The sequence below is a fragment of the Acinonyx jubatus genome, chromosome B3 (assembly GCF_027475565.1).
Source record: "Acinonyx jubatus isolate Ajub_Pintada_27869175 chromosome B3, VMU_Ajub_asm_v1.0, whole genome shotgun sequence".
NCBI lineage: Eukaryota > Metazoa > Chordata > Mammalia > Carnivora > Felidae > Acinonyx > Acinonyx jubatus.
In genome coordinates this window covers 32065321-32084904 of record NC_069386.1, presented here as the reverse complement: position 1 = coordinate 32084904, position 19584 = coordinate 32065321, and the positions used below count along the sequence as shown (strand labels likewise).

The 19584-nt window shown below is 40.7% G+C and overlaps 1 protein-coding gene across 1 annotated transcript in view; it reads left to right on the top strand.

Annotated features, from left to right (window-relative positions):
- The window catches only part of NEO1 (neogenin 1), a 240805-nt gene that overhangs the window by 207545 nt on the left and 13676 nt on the right, over nt 1–19584 (top strand). The window contains 8 exon segments of the mRNA XM_027067729.2: nt 1154–1377; nt 1463–1601; nt 3825–3932; nt 5927–6121; nt 6757–6789; nt 9740–9808; nt 13238–13385; nt 18983–19221. Of these exon segments, the coding sequence (XP_026923530.2) occupies nt 1154–1377; nt 1463–1601; nt 3825–3932; nt 5927–6121; nt 6757–6789; nt 9740–9808; nt 13238–13385; nt 18983–19221 (1155 nt within the window).

The window sequence follows — 19584 nt, the reverse complement described above, 5'->3', positions numbered from 1 at the left end:
TTTGTGTCCTAATTTTTGAACAAAGCCCTTGACTAGAATGTGTGCTATTCCTCTGTTATTTTTAGTACTCATTGTGTAGGAATACACAAATGGAGACTATTACATTAGTTTGGCAATTATTCATGAACAAGGTCCATGCCATTTCAGATTTTGAGTTACAGGAAGGGCTAATTTCCATAACCATGTGGGAAACCCATTTTAAAACCTTAACTTAAATCAATCTGTGTATACTTAGAAAACCTGACCAAGAGTTGATAAAGCCCAATGGATCCTGCTGTATCACCCTGGGTTTGTGGTCCTTGTTGCCTTTGTGCACATTCCATCAAACAAGAACTCTCACTTCTAAAGTTCATAAAGGCTGTCACTTGGATCCATAACTATGTCATTTCCCATAACTGATTGGGATTCATTAGATGCATTGTTTTCGACCCTGCTGGAGAAAGTACAGCAGATGTTCCTGCATGGTATCACCTTACCTTTTCCCCAGGAAGAATAATACCCTTGAGAGTTACTTTTGCTTTATTTGGATGTACGCCATCTTGCTGTACTGCTTATAGACCCAAGACATCAGTAGATCTCAACTGGACCCTGTGGGTATCAGATAACCCTAACACCAAGGCCAGGTTAAGTTGCCATTGGCTGGCATTCAAGACTCAGGTTTGAGAGTAGGACCCTTACCTGTTCATTGACATGCATTGATAAGCCATGTCCCAAAAATTCGGCCATATTCACTGAAATATCAAAACAGATCATAAGCTTTGTGTTGCTTGTTCTGAAATTACACCCTTGATTTTAAAAGCAGATTGTATCTTCTCACAATCCTTTTTGGAAAGGTAGTAGAATTTTCAAGTAATTAAAAAAATTCAAGTATGATTATGTTAATATCACTGGATTATCAGATTTTAATATACATACAGATACTGTAGAGACTATAGTTAATTATTTCCCTAGAGATTTTCCTGCAAATTTTTCCTGAAAGAATGTAAGTGGAAATATTCTTTTTAATGAATGATGGTTATCTATTAACTCCGGATTCTCTTTCTCTTTCTCCATTCCTCATCTTTCATTCCATTATGTTACCCTGCATTTCCTTTTCTTTTATTTTTGTTTATGTTAAAATGCCACTTCCCTTTTTTAATTACTTTTTACCCAGACACTTCTGAAGTTGATTTATTTGTTATTAATGCTCCATACACTCCAGTGCCAGATCCCACTCCCATGATGCCACCTGTGGGAGTTCAGGCTTCCATTCTGAGTCATGACACCATAAGGATCACATGGGCGGACAACTCACTGCCCAAACACCAGAAGATTACGGATTCCCGGTACTACACAGTCCGATGGAAAACCAACATCCCAGCAAACACCAAGTACAAGGTACTGGCACATTTGCTGTGGGTGAGAAAAGCTAATAGCTATTGATATTTCCTAATTCTAAAGTTCTTCATTCATATGCTTCCAGAATGCAAATGCAACGACTTTAAGTTATTTGGTGACTGGTTTAAAAGCAAATACACTGTATGAATTCTCTGTGATGGTGACCAAAGGTCGAAGGTCAAGCACATGGAGTATGACAGCCCATGGGACCACCTTTGAATTCGGTATGTGTTGTCTGAATCTTACATCACATGGCATTTCTTCTCTTTGCAAGACATGAGAGCCAGTGGAAGTCCATGTGAGTATTGTCCCACATCCCAAGTCCTGAGACTTCTCATCACCTGCTTCTACGACCCAAGGAAAATTATCGAGGGTGTGAATTAGCACATTTACAGAACACAGTAAGCAGCTACAGCTGGAGTTCAGTGTTTGAATTATGTTTTCTTCATCACTGAACAAGAACATTAGCAAATAATGGGATAATATAATGCAAAGTATACTAGTTTTTAGGAATCAAGAGACTTGAGTTCAATCCCAGATCAACCAAACACTGACTGTGTAAGTCATAAGTAAGTCATCCAGCCTCTCCATCTGTTTCTTCCATCTGTAAAAGAGGGGTAATAATATCTGCTTTTCATACCTTACAGGGTTATTGTAAGGGTAAAATGAGCAGATGAGAAAGCACATGGTAATTATAAAGCACTGTGTAGATGTAGAGGATTACTGTCATTAATCCTGCTTTACTGCTAAATTGAGAGAAAAACAAGTGACCTGCCCTTAACGAAGCAGCTGCCAATGCCATGCTTGCTGGAGCCTCAGAACTTTACTGGTAGGCCACAAAGCTGCCCCAGCAGCCTTCTTACAAACCAGTTAATATCTGGTTGATATCTGATAAATCTCCCATTGGGACAGCCTCTAACGGGTTTTGTCTGTAAATAAACATGAAAGGTAAAAGACACCTAAACAAATTAAGGGGAAAGCAGGCTATCCAAGTTTGAGATTCCATTTGCCTTTTGCTCATTTGTAGGCCTACCTTCTACCTCTTACACTTTTCTAGCATGTGGATATGTGTAACCATTGGGAGTCTCTGTCTCTTCTGGCCTCCTATGGCTTTTTTCACCTGTATATAATGAAAAAAATGGAGCTATTAAGTCTCTCTGGACTGGGCCTGGCCCTAATGCCTTTTTGTCTTCTGCACAGCTGATTGGACTTCCTACAGAGAAAAAGGGTTGACTTTGGAGAGCTTAGAATTAATAGTGCACAAAAGTTTAGGTAGACATTGAGTTTACTTTCTTTGCTAGTTTTAAGAATATCTTTTTGCTTGGGGCCCCTGGATGGCTCAGACGGTTGGGCGTCCGACTTCAGCTCAGGTCATGATCTCGCGGTCTGTGAGTTCGAGCCCCGCGTCAGGCTCTGTGCTGACAGCTCAGAGCCTGGAGCCTGCTTTGAATTCTGTGTGTGTGTCTCTCTCTCTGCCCCTCCCCCGCTCATGCTCTGTCTCTCTCTCTGTCAAAAATAAATAAACATTAAAAAAAATTTAAAAAAAAGAAAATATCTTTATGCTTAATTCCAACCCATTAGTTAATAAATGATACTACATATTCCCTTAGGATGTGTGCATTTCACCAGGCTTCCTGCCTTCCATTTTATGCTAGGAGAATTCCAGTATTTTAGGTAGAGAAGAGTAAATTGAAGGATATACTTAATTTGCTCATTTCTCTACTGGTACATTAATAGTTATCAGCCATGACATCGAAATACAAGAAATGCAGTGTTGTTTTATTCTGTTGGTTTTTCCATTTCATAAACAACTTTACATTTCAGAACAATATTCTCAAATAGTTGACAGTGTGTGTTTAGTGCAAACTTAAAAGCATCAGTTTGTAAATCATTTGTTTTTTGAGGGAATAGGGATTTTTAAACATTGTATTTGGTTTGGAGAGCCATCTATAAATGAAAGAGAAAATTATTTTACACTTGAAAATATTCTAACAAAACTATCCAAATTTGAGGGGGAATGTCATCTTGGGCAAATTACCTGACTTTTTTCATTGCCAATGCCCTGATCTGTCAAGCAGGGATAGTGGTAACTGCCTTTCAAGTTGCCATAAATATTAAGTGAAATACTGTTTATAAAATGGCTGGCATATAGTAGATACTTGGTAACTAACTACAAAGGTCTTTTGACTTCCCTAAGTATCCTATAAATCCCTGACCCGAAGCCAAGATAACAATTCTGTATTCTCATTGTGTGGTATTTTCTCTTTGGTACTTGGCATATTCTTCTCTTGATTGGAGCTATTTGCAGGTAGACTTTGAGTTCTTTGAAGCCAGGAGGCTTTATCTTTTTTGCCTTATACCTCTTATTGTGCCTTATAAATGGGTTGAGGAAATGGTGACTTAAATTGAAATGGACAGGAACTAATGAAAGTCTTGTTTTTTTGTAGTTCCTACTTCTCCACCCAAGGACGTGACAGTTGTGAGTAAAGAGGGAAAACCTAGGACCATAATTGTAAATTGGCAGCCTCCCTCAGAAGCCAATGGCAAAATTACAGGTAAGCTGCCTTTGAGTGTATGTCTGCCCTCTGTTCCTACCCGGCAGAAGCATCCCAGCAGAGTGCTGTGTGGTTGGGGGAAGTGGGAGTCTGAAGGCTGGCTTGGTCATTTTATGAGGTGCAGTCATGGTGATCCTTGAAAGTGGACCTAGGGGGTGCTGTTGTTCACAGTAAGGTAAAAATGAATGGCCAGTTGGTTGTTCTGACTCACTTTGGGTGAAAGTCTGATGGGCGTTGTTACATTAGACAGTCTTTGGCTATGGTGGGGCTTTATGGACATATTTATTTTCATCAGAAAAGCTCTTCTTCTCTGCCTCTGACTAGATAATCAGCTTTGGCGTCAAAGACCCTGCCTGATTCTAAAGGGTAATACCCAGTAAATATAGATTCGAAGACCCAAAAAGCCCATTAAACTTTTAATTCAGTTTTTTGTCCCCAGGCCTGCTACTTCAGCTTCCTGTGCTCTTAACACTAGAGTTAGAAGTTTGAATTGGCCTAGGCCTTTGAAGGGACCTGGGATTTTTCCTTGGACTTCCAAGGAACTTGCCACAGTAGAGGACACTGTCTTCCTTGGCTTTATCAGGGAGGAAAGCCCAATGGGATTTAGCTCTTAATTATTCCCCTTGGAACCTCTGCTCCAGTGTAGGTTTATGCTGAGGAACAGGAGTTTGCTTTCTGATGTTCCTATGTATGAATAAGGAGGCCCAAGGGAACTGATCGCATTTCTCAGTGTTGTCCTGCTTCCACTTCCAGTTAGAATCCCTTTCCGTAAATCCCTGGGCTTTCTCATGGTGTGTGTGTGTGTGTGTGTGTGTGTGTGTGTGTGTGTGTGTGTTTTAACTTCCCTGTTCCTTACAAGAAGGAAGCATGACTTGACTTGGATTACATTTTATTTTATCTTTAAAAACCAGTAATGATGCATGCAGTGCATTTTTGCACTGTGTAGGTCAGGTAGGCATGTAGCTCTTCCTGCCTCGGCCGTGGAGACTGAGTGCCCCCTGGTGGGAGTATCAGGTGATGTTTCACTAGGACTTCAGCCACATCAAGTCTGCAGTTTTAATAAAGGTACTGCCCAACCCTCTCCCCGCCGGGGCGGGGGAGTTTTTCTCCTGGGAAATCATGTTGGTGCGAGGTGAAACAGCGCTTCAAATCAGTGTCTGTTTTCAAAAGTGCATTATTTTATTTATTTTTTTTTTAATTTTTTTTTTCCAACGTTTATTTATTTTTGGGACAGAGAGAGACAGAGCATGAACGGGGGAGGGGCAGAGAGAGAGGGAGACACAGAATCGGAAACAGGCTCCAGGCTCTGAGCCATCAGCCCAGAGCCTGACGCGGGGCTCGAACTCACGGACCGCGAGATCGTGACCTGGCTGAAGTCGGACGCTTAACTGACTGCGCCACCCAGGCGCCCCAAAAGTGCATTATTTTAATTGTAGACCATTGATGTGTATGCTATTCAAATATTAAGATGTTGAAGTGATTGGATTGTTTCCTTCTGAGAGTTCTTGCCCCTGTATTATTAACTTATGATAGTTACTATATAACTGCTTTTATTGCTTCAACTGCTGATACAGATGATAACTTACAGCTTGGCACTGTTGAGATTGCGATTTTCTCTATATTATGTTTAGTGTAGCATTTTGAAGGCATTTTACCCTTGCCCCCCTGCCTTTTTTTAAGTTTATTTTGAGAGAGAGAAAAAGTACGAGTGAGGGGGGGCAGAGAGCCGGAGAGAGAGAATCCCAAGCAGGCTCCACACTGTCAGCATAGAGTCTGACTGGGGGCTTGATCTCACAAACTATGAGATCATGACCTGAGCTGAAATCAAGAGCCAGATGCTTAACCCACTGAGCCACCCAGGTGCACCACCATTGCTGTTTAATCAGTAGCTAGTTTTCTACTTGTATATGTCATAACATATATCTTTGTTGACTTACCGATTGCAAAGAAAAAGCAGGAATAAGGTATCTTTTCTCATTTCCTCCTTTGGACAGGTTACATCATATATTACAGTACGGATGTGAACGCAGAGATACACGACTGGGTTATTGAGCCTGTTGTGGGAAACAGGCTGACTCACCAGATACAAGAGTTAACACTTGACACACCATACTACTTTAAAATCCAAGCCCGAAACTCAAAGGGCATGGGACCCATGTCTGAAGCCGTCCAATTCAGAACACCTAAAGGTAAAACTCCACTAAACAGTGTTTTCTTATATGTCTCTTTAGTGAGGCAATGCTTGCACATATAACTTTAGCACATAGAAACTGTGGAGAATATAAGAAGTCCTGATGATGAGTTTATGAGCCACAGTGTGAACCTTTATCTCAAAATGATCCTTCACTCACCCATTGACCACCAAATCAGTGCTCCCTAGGTTATTGGCCTAACCATATCACTTACAAGGCTGTTTAAGGCAGATGAATTGCAATGATCCTAAAGTTTTTACCGGTCAGATCAGATGTGATTCGTTTAGTTACCGGGTACAGTAATAGCATGTTAATTTCCTTTCAACACATGCAGGCTCTCAACCTAAAAGGCTTATGGACCTTTGTGGAGAGAAAGACACTAACGGGGGATGTTTGAAGAAATCTCTAGATAAAAAAGTAAAGATAAAGTACTGAACCATGTGAGATTAGGAGTAAAATTTAGCCTGGGACTGAGTCTGGAAATTTCTTTTCTGTTAGTACTGAAAACAAGATACAATTTGTTTGGAAGTCTGTGGGTTTTTTTTTTTTTCCTTTAAAAATTCTGCCTGTCCCATCTTCAAAGCTTGTGATCCTTGCTCTTGTTTTTTCTTCCCCTGTGCTTGGCCTGTTAGCGGACTCCTCTGATAAAATGCCTAATGATCAAGGTAAATCAGTTAGATGGCCTCTTCTTTCCTTTCCTCTCTTTTGTGACCTATTATTACTAGCTTTTTGTTGTTTTTGTTTCTTTTTTTTTTCCCCAAAAAATCGGTACTTTGTGTTAAAAACCACATATTCATTGGCCAAAGTGGAGTTGAGTCCATGTTTGTGGCACTTGGGGTATCTGAAAAGCTGGGGATCTACTTAGAAGCTAAATAGGCAGCATCAGAAACGGAGCTGTAGATGAAATTCTGCAGCTGTAGGAGATTGGCCTTAAGTATGGGTCAGTTTGTCCTTTGTGTTAAGATACTGAAATTCTGTAACAATGATAGGCATTTGGGCCATGATGGGAACCCTCACAGTTGTTTGTCATATTTGTAGCATCTAGGATTGTATTAGTATTTCTGAATGAAAAGTTGTAATCAAATTCAGCCGATACCCTATTTCCCTCCCCTCACAAAGAATCTACCCTAAGGAATTGTATGGTCATCCATGACAAAATTAGTGCTATTTATTCTGTTACCCTAAGCTTACTTCAGAGCTTTTCTCCATTTCTCCCTTAAATATACTTGCTCATTTCAAAAGAGGTAGAAACAATTTAAAATGGAAACTTAAGAGGCACTGGCCTTAGTGTCCATTCTTGAAATTATCTGTCCACATGGTTTTTCTGCTATAATTGCTATGGTGGAGAAGTAACTGGATTGTGGTTTTCATCTCCAGGGAGTCAGCTACAGTTGGTATCTGTTTTCTATACCAAGAGCAATGAAGGGAAAGTTGATGATTGCTTTCAAGATTTAAGAGTAGTTTTTAGAAATAAAAAGTCTTTGGATTTTGGTGAATGGCAAGGAAGAGTCAGAACTTGAGGTTACATGTTTCAGGCTTTAGAAATGTGTTTGCACTCAGTGAGTCTTTCTTTGTATGTGCTTGTGTATATGTGTGAGGTACCTTGATGATGGTAGACATTTTAACTTAAGCATGAGAACAGAAGAAGAACCCTACTGTGTGCACAGATTACAGATGTGCTCACTGTCCTTCCTCTACTTCACTCGATAAGCTAGAGTACAAGTCTTCACTTGCACCACACCTCTAGCCTTTAAATTCCTTACCCATGTTTATTTTTGGTGTTTGGTTAATCCTTGGAATTTCTTGCTCATAGGTTATATTTAAAAGAAAAAAATGCTGGGGAATACAGGAATTCAACCAACCAGTTTATTGGCAAAGTGTGTTCTTTGGCAATTAGTTACATGCTACGATGCTCTGGATAGTTGGACTTATAGGTGGGCTACCTGAAAAAGAAGCAGACCTAAATGTGAAGAGCTTTGCAAGTACTAAGTCATCCCCTCCAACTAGACTTCATCACAGTGAAAAGAACAGCTGGAGTCATGGCCTGTGGTGTGTGCCACTTGGCAGGAATGATGGCGACAGAAACAAGGGGATGAAGTAACAAGTATGGACAGCAGGAAAGGGATCAGGGACTCTGAGTTAAATATGCCCTTTTGGATACCCAACAGCTTGCATTACTTTGGGAGTTTTGAGCTTCTTGAAACATAGAAAACATTGTTTTCATCTAGATATTTATTCTGTTCAATGAACTATATACACAGATGTTCAGATTTTAATTGTTCATTTAGTCCAATGCTATTAACTTTTATAGAAGTACTTGACATTAGCTGTAATATTTTGTAGAAACACATCTAGTTTATGTATTTCTAGTCAAGCTTTATTTGTAGAAATAACTCATTTTTAAGTGTTTTCTGAAGCTTCATACTCTGTGCCTCTGCAAAGGGAAAGATTATATTCTTCCCTGGAGATTTATTATATTTGTAATAATAGTAGTTAATATTTGTTGAACATTTGCTATGTGTCAGGCGGTATTCAAAATATTTTATAGGATTAAATTTCTATTTAATCATCAATACCATTTCATGAAGTAGAAACAATTATTATCACTGTTTTACAATGAAGAAACGAAGACCCCAAAATAATGAATAACTTGCCAAAAGTCAAGTACACGAAAGGCCAGTATTCAAGTGCAGGCAGTGTCCTGTATTAACCATGAGGAGCAGCTTTGACTTTGCAATTCTTTCAGACTTCAGGAGAAATCCAAACCTTGAATTGAGGAATACCTTTGATTTACTGGGAAAGGGCTCCTTATATTTGCTTTACCCAAGCAGCTTTTTCTATAAATGTGAAGAACAAAATCTAAGACCAAGAATATGAATTATTAAAAAAACTGATCTTTGTATTTCATGAAGTCTGTTTGTGAGGTGGTCCCAAGCCTAAGGTCGACAGCCTCACTCATTGTGTTTCATTATGATGGATTAGGAGACAGTGTCCTTGGTGAGCAACTAGAGGGAAGACTTCATTTTTCCATCCTTAGATATTTAGATGGCTGAGCAGGAACTGAGAACCCGATTTGAACCTCCACTTGTTTTCCTGCTCCTGCTTAAGGCAACTTTATACTGAGAAAGGCAACTTTATAATTGAAGAAAAAAAAAATCCAAACACTACTGATACCTGGTAGGCCAGATCAACATAGCCAGGTCCTTGGAAAAGTCCACTTCTGTAATGCAGAAGTCAACCCAGCTGGTCCCTCTGTTCCTTTTCTGAGAGAAGCTAGTTTTGCCATAAGTGCTCTGAGCAGTCTTTCAGGAACTGTTTCCTGGGCGAGAGGAATGGGTGTGTTCCCACCTTATGAACAGCAAGTGGCAGTCTAGTTACATGCTAGATACAGCCATGGAACAAGGGTGTCAGCCTTTCAGATGCCTCATTGCATAGAAAGCTATATACCTTAGTTTGCTTTGCACAGCCTATTTTTTTCCCTGTTGTTTATGTGCTACTTTGTTTTCTCATGGACAGAGTAGACTGAAAATATTTTTTGTAGAACACACTTGATGTGAAGCAGACTCATCACACCAATGGCTTGGACCCTTACTGATGCGATTTCTTCTCCTTCAGCCTCAGGGTCTGCAGGAAAAGGAAGCCGGCTTCCAGACCTAGGATCTGACTACAAACCTCCAATGAGTGGTAAAGCCTCTCTTATGGCTCTTCTGGCTTCCTGTGGGCATGACACAGTTCTACTTGAGTCTCAATAAGTCTTTTGTAGCTTGTTTGTGGTGGGTTGTGGCATGTTACCTATTTCCTTTTACTGAGTAGAGTTTAATTTAGGCATTTTCTGGCAAATGTTTGCTGAATTATAATGAATTACCCATTCATTATAGGATCCATAAGTAAAATTGTTTCCCCACATACACAACTTAAAATAAGATTAATTCTAAACAAATGAGTCTTCCTTTGCCCACTGCCTGCCTCTATAAAATTAGAATCTTGCTTTCAGAAATAAATTATTATCCATCACATAACAACAAGCCAAAGAAATGCTTCAGAATCATGAATTTCTCCCCCACACTGCTTACCACACTGTTTTTAATTTGGGAATTCTAAAAACTTCTTCCCAGTTTTCCTAGCCAGGCTAAGAGCTGGTGCCTTCTGATTACTTAAGTGATGGCACCTACTTCTCTGTAGAACTTCACTGTTTTAAGTTATTGTCACATGTGAAATTACATTTGATCCTCATAACACTGTGAAGCAGGGAGAACAGATGTCATTCCCATTTTTACATTAAGAGACTGAGTGAAGTGAGTGCCTGGGTCCACCCACCAATTATGGAAGTCCTAGAACCAAAGTCCAGGTCTTCTGACTTCTGATTGTGCCTTTTCCACTATCACGTGCAGCCTAAAAGTGTGGGGTGCTGTACCAGAGGTGGGAATCTGAGTCCTAGGCTGAGTTCTAGGACTCTTGAATTTTTCCTCCTGGGATGCATGTGTTACATTTATGTGCTGTCCACATAGAATATTCATGATTATGAGAAAAGCAATTACTTCCTTGTCTCTTCTTTCATTTATACTTTCATTCACACATGTTTTTAAAGGTTCAGGTTCTGTGTAGCAGGCTATGGGAGCAAAAGGAATGGGTAACAAACCAGCTGACGGAGAAAAGGGAAAGCTTCATAGAAGAGGTGATGACTGACCCAGATATGAAAGGATGCATGGAAGATGGCTTGACATTTGTCAAGGAGGGGGTTGGACATTTCAGGAAACAGTAACAGCATGTGCGAAAGCATGGCAACAAAAAACAGCCGGCTCTCTCCAGGGATCACGCTGCCTAGAGACAGGATAGAGAGTCTCACATCAGAGAAGGTAGTGGGTTAGAACCAGCCTGCCCAAAGCTCAGGTACCCACACTATGAAATGTGAGTTTCATCCTGTGCATAGCACATGTAAGATACCTCCTACCACAGGGACACTGGGATTTCCATTTATTGAGTATCTAGTGTTATTACTCTGATGAACGAAGAATGAGTCAGGGGCTAAGATTATGAAGTCAGAGTGGGGAGTTAAGAAGCTGTTGCAGTAGTCCAGATGAGGCTTAAGAAATGGCCTATCATAATGTCCCTAACAGGACACGCTCCTATGGCAGCTCACTCTCACTCTGTCTTCCCTGGGGGGTTTTGGCCCTCTCAGAAATTAGAGGTCCAATGCAGTTTAATGGGAATTCATCTCTGTTGGGAACAGGGAAGAACTGCCCCCACCACCCCTGCTAGCCTCCACACCCCAGGCCCCTAATCTCTGATTCGTACCGCCTGTCCCACCACATATCCCACCCTGTAACTCAAAACTGCTGTTAGTGAAAGTTATTTATGCAAAGCCCCAATATGGTCTAATTTTATTAGTCCCTAGCTCTGTAGTCTTTCCCAAATATAAAAATGTTGTTTTACTAAAGGTCGTTATGTTCAGTATACGTTATCTGTCTGCTTACCTTTCTCTCAGATGAAGAATAAAAATTATTAAAAGCAAATGTAGAATAATAAGCTCTAAGCCCTCCTAAATCAGCCCAGAGTTCTAGCACTGTGCTTAGATGTAGCCTCTAAAATCATACCATCAAAAGTTGGAAGGTCAGCTAATACAGTGTTCTGGATGGGATTCCCACAATAGGTAAAGTTTGAATTAGATCCTAAGTTTATAAACCAGAGTTGTATTTGAGAATCACTTTAGGAGCTTTTCTAAACACTCAGATTCCCAGGCCATAACTTCATGTTAGGAATTTCTTCCACAATCTCCCAGACGGGTAGAATGACTCTTCTTAGGCACTTCTAGAAACTAAACACTCATTACTTGGTAAGACAGCTCATCCATCATTGTGCAGCTCTGTTTGTTAGGTTGGAGAGAGAGAATCGCCAGAAGGAAAGACATCAGATATCTATGGTAGAGCTGTTTGGTGGAATTTCCCACGTTTTATAATATGAGCATGCATAACTTTTATAACAAGGTGGAAAGCAAAGCAGTGTGTTCCAGAAGGTAGAAGAGCAACACAGAATAGAGCTAAGTTACAAAAGGCCTTGGACGCAGAGTTTGGCCCTCATCCTGTAAGCAGTGGGGAAATAGTAACAGGAAGGAAAGCCAAATTTCCTCAGGGTCATAAATGATCCAGCCTCTGCACACTCATCTATCTCTGTCTTTTTGTGCTCACTTTCTTCCCTGTAACTTTGCATCTCTCCTTGCTTGAGCAACACTGGCTGCCTTCCTCTTCCTTGGACATGCCAGGGCTCATTCCTGCCTTAGGATCCTTCCACTAGCTGTTCCGTCTCGAATGTTCTTCCTCCACATCTTTGTATGGTGGGATCTTTCTTGTCCTTCATATCTCAGCTCAAATGCCATTTCCTCAGAGAAGCCTTTTCCAACCATTCAATCTAAAATAGCCACCCAGTCACTCTGTATCATATCCCCTCATTTTATTTTTTTCACAGCACTTATTACTAATAATTTCTTACTTGTTTATTTTCTGCCCCTACCCCAGCAGTCACATCTCTGTTGTTCACTGTTGCATCCTTAGTAACTAGAACAATGCCTGGCACATAGTAAAACTACTCGGTAAATATTTGTCAAATTAATGCGTATGTACATACCTGCTTTTTCCTGAAACTGAATAAGAGAATTGACTTTGCAAAGACTGTATTTATAAAAACAGACTGTATTTTTCAAGTAGTTTTTTGTGGTCTCAGACATCTCTATGGTGGGGAAGACTTCAGCTTTCTATGAATGTACATTTTTTAAATGGTTTTGAAAGTTAGAAAACTAAATGATTTACAAATGGTGCTTTATAACACAAATTTATGCATAATATAATATAAGACCATGAGGGGCAGACGCGTTATTTGTCCAAGTATAATGTTTAGTATAATTTGAGAAGCTTTTATTGAACCAGCTTTGTGCAAAGCACTGTGCTAAGAGCTGTACATAGTGCAGAAACTTGGCTCTCTAGATTTTGTGAGACACCTGTATGCAAGGCACAGCAATGAGTGTATTACAGAGAAGTTCACATGAAGTTTCCATAGCCTGAGTGTATACATGTTTGGAATTCTCTAACACTAATAAATGTCCCGGTTTTCCCTCTCCAGGCAGTAACAGCCCGCATGGAAGCCCCACCTCTCCCCTGGACAGTAGCATGCTGCTGGTCATCATTGTTTCTGTTGGCGTTGTCACCATTGTGGTGGTTGTGGTCATTGCTGTCTTTTGTACCAGGCGTACCACCTCTCACCAGAAAAAGTAAGGAGCCCCAAATGTAGCCCATGATTTTTGCTATTGGTTCTTTTGCGACTATGTGACTTCTCTGTTTGGAGTTGTACAAAGAGGTCAAACATCAAATGCACTTCTCCCTTGAAAAATGTGAGGATTAGGGACACTGACCCTAATTCAGAATTAGGCAGTCAGAATTCTGCATGTAAATTTTGACAACCCCCAAATTTAACTACCAGTAGCCTACTATTGACAGAAAGCCTTGCTGATAACATAAACTATTGATTAACATCTGTTTTGTATGTTATATATTATATACTGTATTCCTTCAGTAAAGGTAGAAAAAAGAAAATGATTAAGAAAATCATAAGGAAGAGAAAGTACATTCACAGTACTGTACTATAATTATCAAAAAACGTCTGCATGGTGAATAGCAAACGTATACCCTCACCCTGGCCCTAACCCTAACCCTAGATCTGGAAAGTGGATTCCTGAACACCCAATAAGAAAAGCTAGGAAGCAGCCTAGTTATTTTGGAGAAGACCCCAAGTATTTAAGAATTTCTGGAATATTTAAGAATTTCTGAAAATTGGTATGAAGGTAGAGATAAAAACAGAAGGAATAATTGAATATCTATTTAAAGACTGTTTAGAGCCCAAAATCCCCTCCTTGCCTCAGTTCAGTAGATGGCTACCATTCTGTTTTCAGCCAAGCAGAAGTCTGGGGTTTTACTCTCTAGAGAGGTCTCTGAACTGTCGGATGCCAGGCACTTACTCTCATGCTCACTCTAACCCTAGATCTGAGGGGGCAAAAGGGAAGATATGGTATATTTATGCAATGGAATATTACTCAACCATAAAAAAGAAGGAAACCTTGCCATTTGCAGTGACATGGATGGAGCTAGAAGAGTATTATTTTAAATGAATTAAATCAGAGAAAGAGACAACCATATGATTTCACTCATTTGGAATTTGAAGCAAAACAAATGAGCAAAAGGGGAAAAGAAAAGAGAATGGCGAACCAAGAAACAAACTCTTAATGATAGAGAATGAACCAGTGGTTTTCAGAAGGGAGGTGTGTGGGGGGACGGGTTAAATAGGTGATGAAGATTAAGGAGGGCCCTTGTGATGAGCACCGGGTGGTGTATGGAATTGTCGAATCACTACGTTGTACGCCTGAAACTAATATTACACTGTATGCTAACAAATTTAAATAGAAATTAAGAAAAAAAAAGTCTGCATGTAAGTGGATCCCTACTGTTCAATCCCATGTTGTTCAAGGGTTAACTGTACATGAAAAATTATGTTTTAAATATTTTTAAAGGAAAAGAAGAATGGTTCTCATAAGTATGTCTCACTCGGTGTCCTGGCAGGAGAGAGGTGGCACACTCAAAAAGAGTGAAAGGAAGATTCTCTTTCCTAACCTGACTCTTTCCTAAATGGTCCCTTTAGGACATTCACAAAGTCATAGGTGGGGTTAGGAAAGAGGCAGAGATGTTTGAGGGCCAGCAGCCATGATGGGCACTGTCACCCTTAGGCCTGAAAGGGCAAGAGGTCTTTCTGAAGAATAGCTGCGTTCAGAGGTCTGAAGCAGTAGGAGAGGGCTTTCTGACAGGAACTGGGTGTGGTTGTAGGAATGTAGTCTCTGCCAACCTCTAGCCCAGCAGGGAGGGGACAGGCTAAAAGCTCCTACTCTCCAGTCTCTTGCCTGTGTCTTCTGTTGGCCAAATCCATAGGAAGCCACATAAAGCAGATATAGTTCATTTGACTCAACCTCTCGGGTCACAGGGTCACATAGAGAATAGATCTGGAGAGGAAAGTGGACCACGTCCCGCCTTGCTGGTTTGGAGTACTGTTCAGAGGTGCACACGGTGAGCCAGATGGACAGGGGTTTATGGGCATTCTTACAAGCTTTTTCATGGCACAAATATACCTGAAGTGGAAGACCACAGCCCTCTTTATTCTACATCTAAGCTTAAGAATATTTTCCAGAAAGTGCTACCAAGTGTGGAAGTTGAGGTTAGGGCTGGCAGGGGCAGGTTGGGGGTCAGTGGGGACAGATACTGATTTAGGGAATAAGAAGGGCTCATTTAAGATCGGAATATCAAATGAGCAGAGGGATCAGGTGGCTGCTAGCTCTGAGTTCCTCTGAGATACTGAGGGTCGTGGTAATTGTTTAAAGCACATAGCCAGATGATTGAGTTACATACTGCTTGATAACAGCCTACACTCCTGAACTTGACAGAATCCCTGACCCAACACTGCTTTCAACTCCTATATAGTATCTGGCCAGCGAGACAGATACCAAAAATAAAAAGGTTCCTGAGTTAGCCCTAATAGCAAAACACATTATGGGCAATAAAACGACTTCAGTTGCAGTATCCTAAAAGATCATAAGATGGAGATACTGCTGCGTAAAAGAGAGAGAGACCAGTTCATGTTAGTGTTTGTGATTATTCCTCAGACTTGGTCTGCCCAAGGCGAGATGCATGTGTTTGATAACAATGAATTTGGTTTTAGTACCGAGGACGAGTACAGACTAACCACCCTGTCACTGCCACTAGTGACAGCTTCATGTCATTTTGTGTACGTCATGTGAGGTGCTGAATCTTTCTTTTGCCCAGAGAAAGTAGCTTTCTAGATCTTGCAGAGCATCTCTTTTCCAAGGGAATGGGAGCTCCTTTTATAAGCCTCCTGATTACTGCCTCTTACACCTCTCCTTGTCCCCTTTTGATTATAGAAAACGGTTTCTCTTAAAAGCCTCAGAGATGACATGATTTCTACTCTAGAATTTTCCTGCAAGCTTCTTTGTTTGGCATTTCACATTTATTTACCTTTATGAACTTAGTTTTATATCTAGTTTCAGAAATCTTGAGATCTTTATTTAAAAGAGTCTAAAAAAACAAAGTGACATAATTCCTTAGTGCTTTGGGGAATTTAAAATTCAAAGTAAATAAAAAATACTTATTCTTCAGATTGAGAGGTAGGAAACTGAGTGGATAATAGGCTCTGTACAATAGGCTCTGTACTTTGTACTTGAATCTGCAAGTCCTACAGATTTGGGTCCTTTGGTTTAAAAAGAATTGTACCGAGGGGACACCTGGGTGGCTCAGTCAGTTAAGCATCCGACTTCAGCTCAGGTCGTGAGTTCAAGCCCCGCATCGGGCTCACTGCTACCAGCACAGAGCCCACTTCAGATCCTCTATCCCCCTCCCTTCTTGCCCCTCCCCACTCACACTGTCTCTCAAACATGAACAAACATTTCAAAAAGAATTGTATTCAGTCTTCGTGGAGCTTTCCCTCCCCCTCCCCCAGTGACCATCTTTCCAGGTGTTCCATGAATACTAAAAAATATGAGAGCTTTTCTTATCACTTTTCTTCCTTTCTGATACCTGAAGTACCTCCCATTTCAATTGTAGCTGTTTAGAGACTCTTACAACCTCAGTGATGACCGAGCATTTAGGGCCTCATTGCTTCTCAACATGTTCCTCATTAGCTGCCTTACCCTTGGCAGATGAGAACTACCTCCGGGTACCATCATTGGATCCAAAAACCTTCCTCTGCATACTTCCTCCAGTTGTTCATTTATCCTCTGGATCAGTGGCTCTCATCTTTCTAATACCTTATACTTGCTGTTACCCCCTCTCTAGCACAGCCAACCTTTCACTCTCTCGGTTCTATACCTTCAGCAGTTAAGTGTGCTCAGACCTCTTTCATCTTAAGAAATCAGTATAATTGTAACCCTTATTCTGCTGCGTAGTCCTTACCACTGGCCTTTTACAAACCCCTGTCTTTCCCTTCACCACAGAATTTCTTGATTACTGCGTCCACTCGTCCACTTTTCCATTGCTTACTCATGTTTCAGTCCTTTTCAATCTGGATTCTGCTCCTTCAACTTTTATCAGAATTGCTTTTGGTAAGGACCAGGTGACCTCCATATTGCTGAAGCCAGTAGACCTTTTTGAGTCCTCATCTTAATCTCTCAACAGTGTTCAACTCAACTACTCCTTCCTTTTGAAACATTCTCTTCTCTTGTATTTCATGATTGTATGGTTTTTTTTTTTTTTCACAGCTCCTCCTGTTTACCCAGCCATCAAATACAAACCTTCCTTAGGGTCTGGTCCTAGGCTGACTTCTCCCTCTATGCTCTTCCCCAGTGATATCTGCTCCCATGGCTTCATTTACTGTTGGCATTCCAGTTACTTCTGTGTTTCTATCTCTAGCCAGGGCCTCTCTTCTGAGTCTCAGACTTGCACACCACTTGCCTCTTCTGCATTTCCTCTTGAGTGTCTCAGAGGCACTCAGCATGTCCAACACAGAATTTATAATCTTTTCTGTGAAACCTGCTTCTACTGCATTAATCCCAATGCTAGTGAATGGCTTATCCTCACACCTTGTCTTCATCATCTGCTCCTCTTGCTTCGTTACTCCCACCCCACCAAATCTCAAATGACCAAATCTCGTCATTTCCGCCCCCTGAATAGCTGTCAAGTGTGCCCCTTGCCTTCATTCCACTATCCTGAACCACCATCAGTCATGGCTAAGACTATTGCAGTAGCATCCTGTTTGGTCTCCTGTTCTGTCCCCTACCACACAAATCCGTTCTTCACACCACAGTTAGCATAAATTTTTAACTCAAAATTGATCTTCTTACTCTCCTGCTTAAAAACCATGTAGTGAAATTAAACTCTTGGCATGTCTCTAAAAGCCCTTTATGGTCTGGGCTCCCTTTCCACTATCATTTCCTGTCATTCTTCCCATGGTTCACTGTGCTCCCACCACTCAGGACTTCTTACAATCCCTCTGATACACCAGGCTGTTGTGCTCTGCTGCAGGACTTTGACATAAGCTGATTTCATCACCTGGAAGGCATTTTCCGCCCTTCCTTCTTTAAGTCTTAACTTTGGCGTCACCTCTTCCTCCAGGTTTGTCCTCTCCACCTTATGTGCAACTATTAAGAAGTAACTGTAACTCTTGGCATTTAATTAAGTTCAGAATATTTTAAAATACTTAGTTCAATATCTGTTTTCCTCACTTGACTAGAAATGCAGTGGGCACAGCAAGCCAACACAGGGATTGACTGGCATACAGTGGACACCTAATAAATGCTTACTGAGTGGATGAGTGAGCGAATGGAGAAATTAAGGCACAGAGGAGTAGACACTGTCATCTGCTTTCGTGACTTTACCTGTTAGGTAGTCCTTGTTTGGGTTACCTAAAATGTTCCCTTCCTTTTTTATGAGCCATAGACTACCTCTACTCCACTCTTACATTTCTAATTAATGTTTTCTGTCTATTGTTTGGAACTGGAGGAGAAACCTTCTGCTTTAGAGATTGTTTAATCTTAAAATGCTGTCTAATCTGTTGATAAAAAAAATAGTCACAAAGCAGTAGTCAAATGTGCCCTTGTATGTATCTCTAAATACGGGTGGACAAAGCAGAGATACCCTTATTATTCCCTGAAGTGAACTTACTGCCTCAGTTTTTTGTTGTTTTGTTTGTGTGTTTTAATTTCTGCCTTTGCTTGAAGCATCTCTCAGATGGGCAGTTTTAGTCACTCAAGCCTTTGACAAATATGTTCAAAAGCATGACTTTTTAAAAAAAAAATCCTCTTAAATTTGTGCCTAGGAAACGAGCTGCTTGCAAATCAGTGAATGGTTCCCACAAGTACAAAGGGAACTCCAAAGATGTCAAACCCCCAGACCTCTGGATCCATCATGAGAGACTGGAGCTGAAACCCATCGATAAGTCTCCAGACCCAAATCCCATCATGACTGATACTCCAATTCCTCGGAACTCTCAAGATATCACACCAGTTGACAATTCCATGGACAGCAACATCCATCAAAGGCGGAATTCATATAGAGGTGCAGGTTATCCCCAAATATGGGGAGACTATTTCCATTTAAATCATTTTCTGCTTTCTACAATTGCCTCAATTTGGTGATTCCTGTGTGAGGTTAGGTTTAAAGAAATCTGTGTGGTGGGATTTGGTCAACATCAGGTAAAGAATAGCTAACCTGAAAGAAAAAAAAAAAAAAAGAATAGCTAGCTTGTTGTGGGGGAGAGGTTCTGTACCCAGATGAGATAGCTTTCTGGATCTGTTAGGTCTCCTCTCATGTGTTGCCAACTCGATACTCAAACATTTGAACAACCTACCCCATGTCTGTACATTTCATCCTGTCCCTTCATTTGGAGTCTACCTGTCATTGTGGTTTTCAGAATGTCCT